Source organism: Quercus robur, chromosome 2 (assembly GCF_932294415.1).
Source record: "Quercus robur chromosome 2, dhQueRobu3.1, whole genome shotgun sequence".
Taxonomy (NCBI): domain Eukaryota; kingdom Viridiplantae; phylum Streptophyta; class Magnoliopsida; order Fagales; family Fagaceae; genus Quercus; species Quercus robur.
Genome location: NC_065535.1, coordinates 63,980,525 through 63,993,396, shown reverse-complemented (window position 1 = coordinate 63,993,396; position 12,872 = coordinate 63,980,525). Strand labels below are relative to the sequence as shown.

The 12,872-nt window shown below is 42.9% G+C and overlaps 3 protein-coding genes and 1 pseudogene across 3 annotated transcripts; all 4 read left to right on the top strand.

Moving 5' to 3' along the window:
* LOC126701826 (uncharacterized) lies at positions 1-696 on the top strand. The gene has a single exon (XM_050400221.1). The coding sequence runs from the start codon at positions 1-3 to the stop codon at positions 694-696; it is 696 nt and encodes a 231-aa protein (XP_050256178.1).
* A 223-nt stretch (positions 697-919) lies between these two features.
* Positions 920-2,002, top strand: LOC126701820 (uncharacterized). The gene has a single exon (XM_050400207.1). The coding sequence runs from the start codon at positions 920-922 to the stop codon at positions 2,000-2,002; it is 1,083 nt and encodes a 360-aa protein (XP_050256164.1).
* Positions 2,003-2,104: 102 nt separating this feature from the next.
* Positions 2,105-4,323, top strand: LOC126701813 (uncharacterized). Its single transcript, XM_050400194.1, has 3 exons — positions 2,105-2,412; positions 2,997-3,363; positions 3,442-4,323. The coding sequence occupies exons 1-3, from the start codon at positions 2,105-2,107 to the stop codon at positions 4,321-4,323; spliced, it is 1,557 nt and encodes a 518-aa protein (XP_050256151.1).
* A 5,928-nt stretch (positions 4,324-10,251) lies between these two features.
* LOC126701805 (expansin-A23-like) lies at positions 10,252-12,464 on the top strand (annotated as a pseudogene).
* Positions 12,465-12,872: the final 408 nt, after the last annotated feature.

The window sequence follows — 12,872 nt, the reverse complement described above, 5'->3', positions numbered from 1 at the left end:
ATGTGTAGGGCATTCCCGACGACGCTGAAGGGCCCTGCAAGGGTTTGGTTCAGTAGATTGACACCAAGCTCCATCAACACTTTCAAAGAGTTGAGCGCCCAGTTCACCTCGCACTTCATAGGCGGACATCGGTACAAAAGGTCCACCGCGTGCTTAATGAGCATCAAGCAACGAGAAGACGTGAAGCTGCGGGCCTACATAACGCGTTTCAACAAGGAAGCCCTTTCAATTGACGAAGCTGACGATAAGATACTCGTAGCTGCATTCACTAACGGGTTGCGGAAGGGTAAGTTTTTGTTTTCTTTATACAAGAATGACCCAAAGACCATGACGGACGTGCTCTATAAAGCCACCAAATACATGAACGCAGAAGATGCATTGCTAGCCCGCAAAGAGAAACCTAAGAAGAGGGAGAGACAGGAGGACACACGACAGGACAAGGGGCGAAAGGTTGCTAGAACCGAAGATCAACGAGATGAAAGGCGCCCTAGACCCCCCACTGGAAAGTTCACCAATTTCACCCCATTAACCGCCCCGATAGATCAAGTCTTAATGCAAATCAAAGATGAAGGAGCGCTGATATTCCCTGGTAAATTAAAGGGAGATCCCAACAAGAGGCCAAGGGACAAGTATTGTCACTTTCACCGAGACCACGGGCACGACAACCAACTGCTACAACCTGAAACAGCAGATTGAGGCCCTTATCAGACAAGGGAAGCTACAGAGGTTTGTCAACAAGGAAAGAATCGATCTGCCGCAAGAATAGGCCCTACGATGGGAGAACGAGCACCCTAGACCACTTATAAGGGACATAAGGATGATCGTAGGTGGCACAACCGCAGCCGAATCTTCCAAAAAAGCCCGCAAAACCTACCTTAGAAAGGTTCATAGCGTCCAACTTACAGGATTTGTACCCAAGATGCCGCGAATAGATAACCCCGTCATCAGATTTTCAGAGGATGATGCTAGGAGACTTCACCATCCTCATGACGACGCACTTATGGTCAGCTTGCAAATAGGGGATTATAACATGCATCGGGTCCTCGTCGACAACGGCAGCTCAGCAGACATCCTATACTATCCAGCATTCCAGCAAATGAGAATTGACAGGGAACGGTTGACCCCAACGAATGCCCCACTCGTGGGATTTAGGGGAATGAAGGTGTTCCCCTTGGGCGCAATAACACTAGCTGTGACGGCAGGTGACTATCCTCAGCAGATCACTAAGGTGGTAACTTTTCTCGTAGTCGACTGCTCGTCCGCCTATAATGCCATCCTCGGGCGACCCACTCTCAATTCCTGGAAGGCAGTGACTTCAACATACCACCTGATGATTAAATTCTCGACGAAGTATGGGGTGGGAGAACTGCGGGGAAATCAAATAGCAGCACAGGAATGCTATATTGCCATGTTAGAAATGGAGGATCAACAGCAAACAATGTGTATCGGAAAGCAACGAGCATTAGCAAAGCCGGTTGAAGAGCTGGAAGAGGTGAGACTTGATGACACATGGCCTGAATGGACAACTAAAATTGGCACACTAGCTAGTTGGCCAGTGCGCCAAACGATGACGACTTTCCTCAGAGATAACCAAGACATGTTCGCCTGTAGTCATGAATACATGCTAGGAATCGACCCCTCAGTCATGGTCCACAAGTTAAATGTGTCGCCTTCATTCCCTCCAATCCGGCAAAAGAAACGAGTCTTCGCCCAGGAGCGGGACAAGGCCATAGCCGAGGAAGTTCGAAAATTACTAAAGACAGGTTTCATCCGAGAAGTATATTACCCCGACTGGTTGGCAAACGTCGTCACGGTTAAAAAGGCCAACGGAAACTGGAAGATGTGTGTAGACTTCATGGACCTTAACAAGGCTTGCCCTAAAGACAGCTACCCACTCCCATGGATAGATACCTTGGTAGATTCGACTGCAAGACACCAACTCCTAAGTTTTGTGGATGCTTTCTCCGGCTACAACCAGATCAGGATGGACGAATCTGATTAAGAGAAGACCTCCTTCATTACAAGTCAGGGATTATTCTGCTACAAGGTGATGCCTTTCAGACTCAAAAATGCTGGGGCAACATACTAAAGGCTAATGAACAAGATGTTTGCACATCAGATCGGCAAGAACGTACAGGTTTATGTTGACAACATGTTGGTAAAAAGCCTGCATGAAGTTGATCACCTAGACGACCTCAGGGAGACATTCGACACACTCCGATCATTCAACATGAAGCTAAATCCAAACAAGTGTGCGTTCGAAGTGACAGCTGGGAAGTTCTTGGGTTTCATGGTATCCCAAAAAGGAATAGAGGTCAACCTAGAGAAGGTGCGGGCCATAATGGAGTTGGAACCACCAAGGACGGTTAAGGAGGTCCAAAGTTTAAATGGAAAGATCGCAGCCCTAAACAGGTTCGTCTCAAAGGCGACGGACAGGTGTCTACCATTCTTCCACACTGTAAGGAATCATTTGAGTGGACGGATGAATGCCAGACGGCATTCAATGACTTAAAGGCATATCTCTCATCTCCATCGTTGCTCAGTCCATCCTTGCCGGGAGAAGAACTCTACTTATATTTAGCCGTTTCATAAGCTGCAGTAAGCGCAGCTTTGGTAAGAGAGGAGGATGGATTCCAGAAACCAGTCTACTTTACTAGCCGAGCACTCCGAGGGGCAGAAGAGAGGTACCCTCAGATGAAGAAGTTGGCTTTCGCGTTGATAATCGCGGCACGAAGACTTAAGCCATACTTCCAAGCGCATACCATCGTTGTCCTAACAGACAAGCCATTGAGAAAAGCCATGAGTAGCCCAGAAGCGGCAGGAAGAATGGTTTTGTGGGCAGTAGAGTTAAGCGAGTTTGACATCCAATACCGCCCACGGACGGTCGTAAAAGGGTAGGTAGTAGCTGACTTCATCGCCGAGTTCACTCTCGGGGACGGCCAGGTGGAGGAAGAGAAAGAACAATGGAATATCTATACAAACGGATCTTCAAATAGACGAGCCGGAAGAGAAGGCGTAGTGATCCAAACTCCGCAGGGGGACAAGATCCAATGTATGATCCAACTGGATTTCCCCACAACCAACAACGAGGTAGAGTATGAAGCCTTGGTGGCAAGGCTAGACCTTGCAAAGGCTGCGGGATCAGAAAACATAGTTGTACACTGCGATTCACAGGTGGTAACGAGTCAGATCAATGGCGACTACGAGTGCAAGAACGATAGAATGAACAGATATTTAGAAGAAGTAAAATACCGAATCAACGACCTCGAAGTCAAATTCATTCAGATCCCAAGAGAAGAAAACGAATGTGCCGACCATCTAGCAAAAGCTGCGTCAGCCAAGTTTATGCTGGTTCCCGAACAGGTATTATCATTCGTTCAAATCTCCTCACTTATCAATGACGGAATAAATATGCAAGTTGTAAACTCTGAATGCAATTAGACTACGCCATTGATATCCTACCTAAAAACTGGGGTGTTACCGGAGGAGAAAGGCGCCACAAGAAAGTTGAAGGTCCAGACATCATGGTTTGTGTTGATAAAGAACGTCTTATATAAAAGAGGTTTCTCTCGACCGTACCTAAGATGTTTAGGCCAAGAGGAAGCAGATTACGTGATGAAAGAAGTACACGAGGGTATTTGCGGAAACCACTCAGGCGCGCGATCATTAGTACACAAGTTGATCCAAGCAGGATACTATTGGCCTACAATGATGAAGGACGCGCAAACTTATGTCCAGTCCTGCGACAAATGCCAGAGGTTCAGCAATTTCATCAGATTGTCGTTCGTAGAACTGACCTCTATAACGGCACCCTGGCCGTTCGTACAATGGGGACTTGATATCATGGGCCCATTCTCGACGGCGATTCGGCAGCTAAAATTCCTGGTAGTTAGCATAGACTACTTCACTAAGTGGGTAGAGGCGGAAGCCTTAGCCACCATCACGGAGAAGAACATCCGAAGTTTTGTCTGGAGGAATATCATATGCAAGTACGGGATACCCAGAGTACTGGTCTCTAACAACGGTAAGCAATTCGACAACGGCGCGTTCAGAGACTTCTGCTCGGAGTTAGGGATCAAGAATCACTACTCGTCGCCCACACACCCACAGGAAAATGGACAAGTCAAAGTCACGAACCGGTCCTTGCTCAAGATAATCAAGACCCGGCTCGAGAGGGCAAAGGGAATCTGGCCGGACGAACTACCAAGCATCCTATGGGCATACCGAACCACAGCAAGAACACTCACTGGAGAAATACCATTTCGACTTGCATATGGAACCGAAACTGTCATTCCCGCAGAAGTAGGGCTCACGAGCTACTAGGTGGAGAGTTACGACGAAGATAAGAACAAAGAGGCCATGCCCCTCCAGCTCGACCTAGTGGACTAAGTCAGAACGGCAGCAGAGCAAAGGTTGGCACGTTATCAGAATCTCATGGCAAAACACTACAACACCAAAGTAAGGCATAAGGACTTCCAGGTCGGTGATCTTGTACTACGGAAAGTAATGGGTGCCGTTAGAGATCCTTCACAAGGAAAGCTCGGCCCCAACTGGGAAGGACCCTACAGGATAGCATCATGGCAAAGGAAGGGGACCTACCACCTCAAGACAATGGACAGACAAAAGCTGCAGCACCCTTGGAACACGGAGCATCTACGGAAATACTACCAGTAGAGAGAATATGAAAAACCAACGATGATCCCCAATTTCCCAGTTTATTTAATTTTAGCTACAATTACTAGTTTTCCTTTAATAATTTTTGCTACAATATTTTGTGCCTTTTTAAGCCCAAGGGGACAGGTACTTTTCCTACAAATGCATTTTCTTTTTAAAAAGGAATTATTCAGACACAACCATGTTTTTCTAATTAAATTCAAGGATGGATAACCGTGGGTGCAAATGACTACCAGAATCCACAAAGTGGACAGATCACCCATAGGGTGAAAATATCTACAAAGTCCACAAAGTGGACGGATCAACCATAAGGTGAAAATAATTAGTCCACAAACTAGACAGATCACCCATAGGGCGAGAATATCTACAAAGTCCACAAAGTGGACGGATCACCCATAGGGTGAGAATATCTACAAAGTCCACAAAGTGGACGAATCACCCATAGAGTGAAAATATTTACAAAGTCCACAAAGTGGACGGATCATTGATAAGGTGAAAATAGTTAGTCCACAAAGTGGACGGATCACCCATAGGGTGAGAATATCTACAAAGTCCATAAAGTGGACGAATCACTGATAAGGTGAAAATAGTTAGTCCACAAAGTGGACGGATCACCCATAGGGTGAGAATATCTACAAAGTCCACAAAGTGGACGGATCACCCATAAGGTGAAAATATCTAGTCCACAAAGTGGACGGATCACTGATAAGGTGAAAATAGTTAGTCCACAAAGTGGACGGATCACCCATAGGGTGAGAATATCTACAAAGTCCACAAAGTGGACGGATCACCCATAAGGTGAAAATATCTAGTCCACAAAGTGGACGGATCACTGATAAGGTGAAAATAGTTAGTCCACAAAGTGGACGGATCACCCATAGGGTGAGAATATCTACAAAGTCCACAAAGTGGACGGATCACCCATAAGGTGAAAATATCTAGTCCACAAAGTGGATGGATCACTGACAAGGTGAAAATAGTTAATCCACAAAGTGGACGGATCACCCATAGGGTGAGAATATCTACAAAGTCCACAAAATGGACGAATCACCCATAGGGTGAAAATATTTACAAAGTTCACAAAGTAGACGGATCACCGATAGGGTGAAAATAGTTAGGAAATCCACAAAGTGGACGGAACACCCAAAGGGTAAAAATATTTAAAAACCCCCAAAGTGGACAGATTGACCATATGGTGATATACAAAGTGGACGGATCACCCAGTGGGTGGAAATACCTACCAAGACCACAAAGGGACGGATCACATGTGGGTTGGAAATATTTACAAGTCCAAAAAATGGACGGATCATCCTAGACGGGCAACAGTCAAAGCCCATAAATAGACGGTTGAAATTAAATTACGCTGTAGGTGAATCGTCCTTGACGTAAGAAACTCCTTAAAGTCAATAAAAATGGACGATTAAAACAAAATCCACCACATAGATGGGTAATCCAAGACATAGCGTTTGATATGCAACAAATTCTAATTGGACGGACACAAGCCCGTCAACTGAATATTTCCAAGTCCACAATAAAGGACGGGATAGGTTACCTAAAATATTCAAGTAGGACGGATCGTCCAAAAACAAAAACTACACAAGTCCATAATAATGGCTAGTTCTATAATGAACAACTTGAAGAGGACGAATATTTATGCATCATTCAAAAAATAATAAAGATTGATATAGCAAGCATAAAATTGTAAAACAATGCAATAACGACGGATAAAACCCTCAGAGGGTAACTATTTAATACACAAAATTAAGGACGGATTGTTCTCAAAAAAAAAATATTATTACATTTTCGAGTCGGCATCTTGAACATTTTTTTGCTGGAGCTGATTCTCTGTCACCTTGAACTGCCTCCTCAGCAAAAAGGTCGTCTGTGTTCTCTGAGGCAACGAGCAAAGCAGACGTCTGGTCTTGGTCATTAACATTTATCATTGACACATCCAGTTCAAGGTAGGCTTTCTTAACTTGACGGAGTGCATCATCAAAGCCTTGAAGGAACGAGCCCCCCAGCTCGCCTAATAAGGTGTCGAAATCACGGTATTCTCAGACCGCTACCTCCTTAGCCTGACGGAGCTTTTCCTTCAAGTCTTGGATTTCCTTTTCTTTGACCTCCAGGGCCTTTCCAGCCTCATCCATCTTTTGCTCAAGCTCTTTCCTTACCTGCTCTGAAAGGTCAAACTTTTTCTCCATAGTGGACTTCCACTTGCTAAGTTGACTCAGCTCACTCTCCGTCTGCTCCGCCTTTGCTCGAACACGTTCCAGGGCCGCCTCACGGTTAAGGCACCGGTCCATTAGACCCTTCATCATGACCAAGGACTGAAACAAACAAGTTAAGAGTGTTAGACAAAGACGAAGTAGAATGGACAGGCGTAAACCGACAGACAAACATTACCTATGCAACAGCAAAGAGACCCGTCTCCCCCATCACCTCCGTCGAGTGATTACCCAAATCCTCGTAATCTTTAGACGAGATTATAGAAGAAAGCTTCTCCAGGGCGAATTTGGAGTCGTCACGAAGGAGAGGAGGAGGCTTCTCTTGGCTTGTGGACGGGGCCTTCATCAAACCTTTGCCCGACCCGTGCTTTACTGGGGTGACGGTCTTCGCACCCTCAGCCATTAACCCGAAGACGGGTTCCAGAGAGACTTTCTGCTGCTTAAGCGGACGGTAAGATTTGGACAGAGGCTTTCTTTTTATCGACGAAGTTGTCCCCTTAGGAACCACCTCGCCAGATTCTTTTCTTTTGGCAGCCTGTGCCTTTATCAGAGCCCTCCTCTTAGCATCGTCTATCTCTGCAAAGAAGGACGGATAAAGTCATTAACTAAGTTGAAGTTGTTTATACAAAATAAAGGTTGACGGACTTACGTCTGTGAATTCTCTCGTTATATCTAACGGCTTCAGGAGTGGGTTCAGGACCGTCACAATACCAGTAAATGGTGTCTAGATTTACCAACTTTGCCCAAGTCCTTTCTTCCGGCTTGGTCTTTTGAAAATCTTCTCGAGAAAACCAAACTCCTCAACACTAACTTATGGGCGCCGTCTACCTGCAAAGGAAATAGACGATTAGGAAAAAGGAATCATAATTGACGAATATAAAAAGAAATTGCAAATTAGGACGGATGCATACGAGATGGATGTAATACTTCCCAAGTTGTGTCGACGGGCATATACTCCGTCTCTCCTGGATGGCTCATCCATTCGTCACCCTCTAGGAAGAAGTAACGACTCTTCCAGTCTCTATTTGAGTCGGGTGTTTCAAAAATAACCTTCAACAATGGGCTCCTATTGGCAAAACTATACATTCCCCTTGACCTGTCAATTTCATCTGGACGGTAGCAATGAAGGAATTCACGCACCGTCAGCCTCCTAGCGCCGTCTGTCATAGCACCATAGAGAATCTCCATTGCTATGAAGACCCTCCAAGTGTTTGGGGATATTTGGATGTCGGACAGACCCAAATATTTTAAGAGTTCTCTATGTAGGGTACTTAGTGGAAACCTAAGTCCCACCTTCAGCATCTGCTCGTACACTCCGACACCTTCTACCCCTTCGTAATAACATTTCTCTGATACATAGGGTAGACGGATTGGGATGTAGTCTGAAATTTGGAATTTAGCCCTAAAAGTGCTGAAATGTTTCTCCCTGATGACGGATGTGAATTTATGCACCGTCCACTCTGGTAGCATGATGAACTCCCTAAGTCCATCAGCACCAATGACGGATCCCAATGGTCGATCCTCGCCGTCATCAGACGTATCTTCTACTTCAACCATCTCCATATCCTCATTTGTTGAGGACGAGGAAGAGGCGGACGAACTCCTATCTTCGTCAAGACTCTCTGGGTCTTTATGACAGGACGGGTATACTTCCTCGTATTCTAACCCGTCACGAACTACTGACTGATTTCTTGACGCACTAGACATTGCCTACAATCGACGACAAAACCTAAGACTGACGGATCTAGTAGTGACTGACGAGTGTGTAGGTCTAGCAAAATGTAAGCACAAAATGCAAGACTTGGAAAAAATAATAATAACAATACTCACCGCTCTCTGAGTAACGAAAAGTTGACGGTTGTATAGTTGACTGGTAAAGATGTTCGACGGAGTGCTCTGACAAGGTTGATGATGGCGCTCTGACAATATGTTTTGGCTGAAAAGTATAGAAATGAGGAAGGAGAAGTGTGTTATATATATGAGAGATGCACGGAAGACGAAGCGATATTTCTATCCGGTACAAAATCCAATCAAAAAGTGACACGTGGCATGCCTCATAAATGCTTGACAACATGTCAACAAATGTTCGCAATTCATGTCTTTTTGAAGAACCGTCAACTTCAAGAAACTTCAACCGTCAACTTCAAGAGTCTTCAACCGTCAACCTAAATAATCTTGGACCGTCAACCCCAATTAAAATTGAACCGTCACCCTACTAGTCCGACCACCTAAATCATGACGGACCATTCGGTGAAGGGGGCAACTGAAGGAGTAAAAAATAGCATGACGAACCTTCGCTACATTGGGCCTAACGGATCCTAGCCCATGGGCCGGCAATAGGTGAGAGCCCATGGCCTAGAATGACTTAAAATACTTGTTACACATGTTTGAAATCCGATAGAATCTCAAAGGAAATCAAAATCCTAGTAGAAGGATAATTCTAGAAGATACGCGCTCAATGAAAGACCCACTCTACAAGGAAATGTTTTGCCTATCACGTTTGGGATTACTCAAGGAAAAAAGGCCAACCTTCTACTACTATAAAAGCCCCAATACCCTCACAAATCAAGGTACGCATAATTTCCCCTTCCCTAGCACTCTAGAGTTGAGAATAGTTCTAACTTGACCTTCCGAGGGTATTTGGCCGGCACCACACCGGTGCCCTCTGCTAGATCACTTCTTTCTTCTTGCAGGTTATTAGTTCAAGCGTGCGAGGATCGTGTAGCTTACTGGTGATTTTACGGCATCATCACTAATTAAACACTGTCGTAGTGTTGTTGTGGCTCCACCTTTGTAACTTATTATTAACTAGTTATAATAACCAAGTCAGTTTTTTCTTGAGTTATTAATCTAGTCAATTTAAGTGTCTAACATTAACTAGTATGAGTGAGTCTCACTTTCTAAAGAGAGAATAATGAGATATGCTGCATGTTTTGCTGTCGTGGCTCCACCTTTGTAGCTTGTCCTTGAAGATGTTAATTAGATGAGGGCATCTGTCCCTACAACTCATTTATACTACTTAGGAAAATTTCATGAGGTTGAGGGCTAGAGCCCCCCTTGGTCAATACTTAGCTCCGTCCCTGCATGTAATAAATAATTTTCATAGGAGAAAGTCATGTTAATCTTTTCTTTGATAAAGTGCATATTTTGTCATCAACATTTGATATTTATTTTAAAATTATTTTTATACTTTAAAGCATTTTATTTTAGTCTATATATTTTCAAAACTGTTTCAAGGTCTTTACGAACATCTAATAGATTAAAAAAAAATTTGTTGATGGGTTATGAATATTACTTGTCAAAATTATGGTTTCTAACTTGAGAAGTTATGTGATAGAGGGAGCTTATGGGTATGGTAAGTAATATTTTCGATCAAAGGTACGGCCTCGCGACAGCAGCCGTAAGCTCTACACTCTTCAATGAGAGACTCACTTGTGGCGCTTGTTTTGAGATCCAGTGTATCAATGATCCATAATGGTGCATACAAAATGCTGGTACTATCAAAATCACTGTAACCAATTTTTGCCCTTCTAGGACTCAACCATGCTTGTCCACAATGAAAGCAACCTTTCCCCACAACAGACTTGGCATATGGCAAAAAGCTCAATGGAAGACTATTCAAGTGCTGTTGATTAGGACCTTTCCTATATCAGAATTTCCCTTACCAGATGGGAATCCCCTTTACCAGGAGTTTACAAAATAAATGTTGATGGAGCTTCGGACCAAAAGAGGTACTCTAGCGTTGGAGACATTGTAAGGGTCAACCAATTGCTGGTCTCTGCAAGTTTCTTCAATCTAGTTATTCTGCAGAACTCGTAGAGATAATGGCTTTGGAGCAAGGAATCCTACTTGCTAAGGAATTGCAGCTGCCTAGAGTTATTTTAGAATCAAACGCACTCAATGTCATCCAAGCCATTAATGACAAAGCTATAGGGAGCAGTTTTCGGCCACTTCATTCAGGATTTTATCCAAGCTCGGGATATGTTTGAATCATGCTCTTTCAAGCATCTAAGCCATGACCTTAACAAGGTTGCCCACGAGTTGGCCCAATATGCTTGGAGGAGTGCAATTTCACATATCTGGAGAGGAGTCCCCCCACCCCCCCCCCCCCAATGGTTGCTTATTTAATTCAATCTGAGATGTGTACTGTTTAGCTATGTTGTCTGGCTTGTATCTGAACTCTCTTTGTTGTACTCTTTGTTTGGTTTTTAATGCCATCTTATTTCCCTTTCAAAAAAAAAAAAAAACCTATAGTAAGCCTAATGATGATTGGTTCAATCCCCCACAAAAACACTTTTACTTGTCCACGCCCATGTTCACAATACTGCTTGCACCATATGAACTTGGAATTATCCCGGTTAAATATAGTCGAGTCTCATGTATTAAGCAAGGAGGGGTTAGGTTTCAAATAAGAAGAAATCGATATTATTTGTTTGTATTATTATTATTTTGATAAGATTGTTTGTATTATAGTACAATGTTGGAGATGCTAGTGATATTTCTAATGTCAAAATTAAGGACACTTAGAGCATTCCCATCAGATGTGCTAAATGCCAAATATTTGGCATTTGGCACACCAAACATCAAAAAACCCTCCTATGACATGTTCTAAATGCTATAATATTTGACACACATGAACAGTACCATTCCATCTTTGGAATGGTACGGATGAAAATGATAACAAAAAAAAAATTATTCATTTTCTCTCTCTTCTTTTATGACTTTCTTTCTTCTCTCTCTTTCTATTTTTTTCTTTCTTTCTCCGCCTCTCCCTTCATCTTCTATCACTCTCTTTTCCTTTTTTCTTCTTCTTTCTTCTCCAAAAATCTTCACCTCCCCCTTTTTCTTTTTTCTTTTTCTTTTTTCCTTTTCTCTCTCTCTCTCTCTCTCTCTCTCTCTCTCTCTCTCTCTCTCTCTCTCTCTCTCTCTCTCTCTGCCTAAACTGTTGCCATTGAGATTGGCTGTCGCCGTGGAGTTCGGCCTCACCAATGAGGTCGACTGGTGGAGATCGCATGTAAGTTTTGGCATTTTTTTTTTTTTTTTTTGATTGTGGATTCCATATGATTGTGGGTGGTGGTGGAGTTGGGTTGATTCCATGTGATTTGAGTTGTATAAATGGAGTTGATTCATCTCTTCATTTTTTTTTTGGATAGTTTTGTTTTGATTTTGGGGATTTTTTTAAAAATAGTATTGGGTGGTGGTGGCGGGCTATGCTTGTGTATGGTGGTGGGTTTTTATTTTGTATTTTTTTTAAATTGATGATTTTTTTAATATTTTTATATATTATTTTAATGTATGGAATTGAAAAATAGAAGATGTGATGTATGGTGAATTGTAAAATAGTGTGTTAAAATAATAAAGTAGGCTTTTTGATGTGTCAAAATGGAATATTTATAGAACACCTGATGGGAATGGTCTTATATTGATTGGATTCAAATGTCGCGCAACTGGGGCCAAAATTGGCAGTTCGAACCACAGTTTACAGGGCAATTCTTGTCATTCCAAGTAACTACTAGTGATGAGAAAATGCTGCAATTTGATAATGTTGTACCTCGTAATTGGTGATTTCATCAAAATTTTCAGGCCGAGTTTAATTTTTAGAAATTCACTACCATTAGTACTTATTAATAAATTGAAATATTGTCTAGATTTACGGACATGCCATTTGTAATATATTATCAATAAATTGAGGTTATAAATTGAGGGGTGGCTAACCGTAGGAATGGTCCTAAAGTCTCCCATTTATTCTTCGCAAATGATAGTGTGCTGTTTTGCAGAGCTATGGAGGTTGAATGTAATAAGATCTTAGAGATATTGGAGGTGTATGAGAGAGGGTCTGGTCAAAAGATAAACAGGGAAAAAATGAATATCTTTTTTAGTTCGAACACTCTTTGTCATTGCAAGATCGAATTCAACATCTCCTAGGTGTCCTGGCAATCTGTCAGTATGAAAAGTATCTGGGGTTACCAGCTT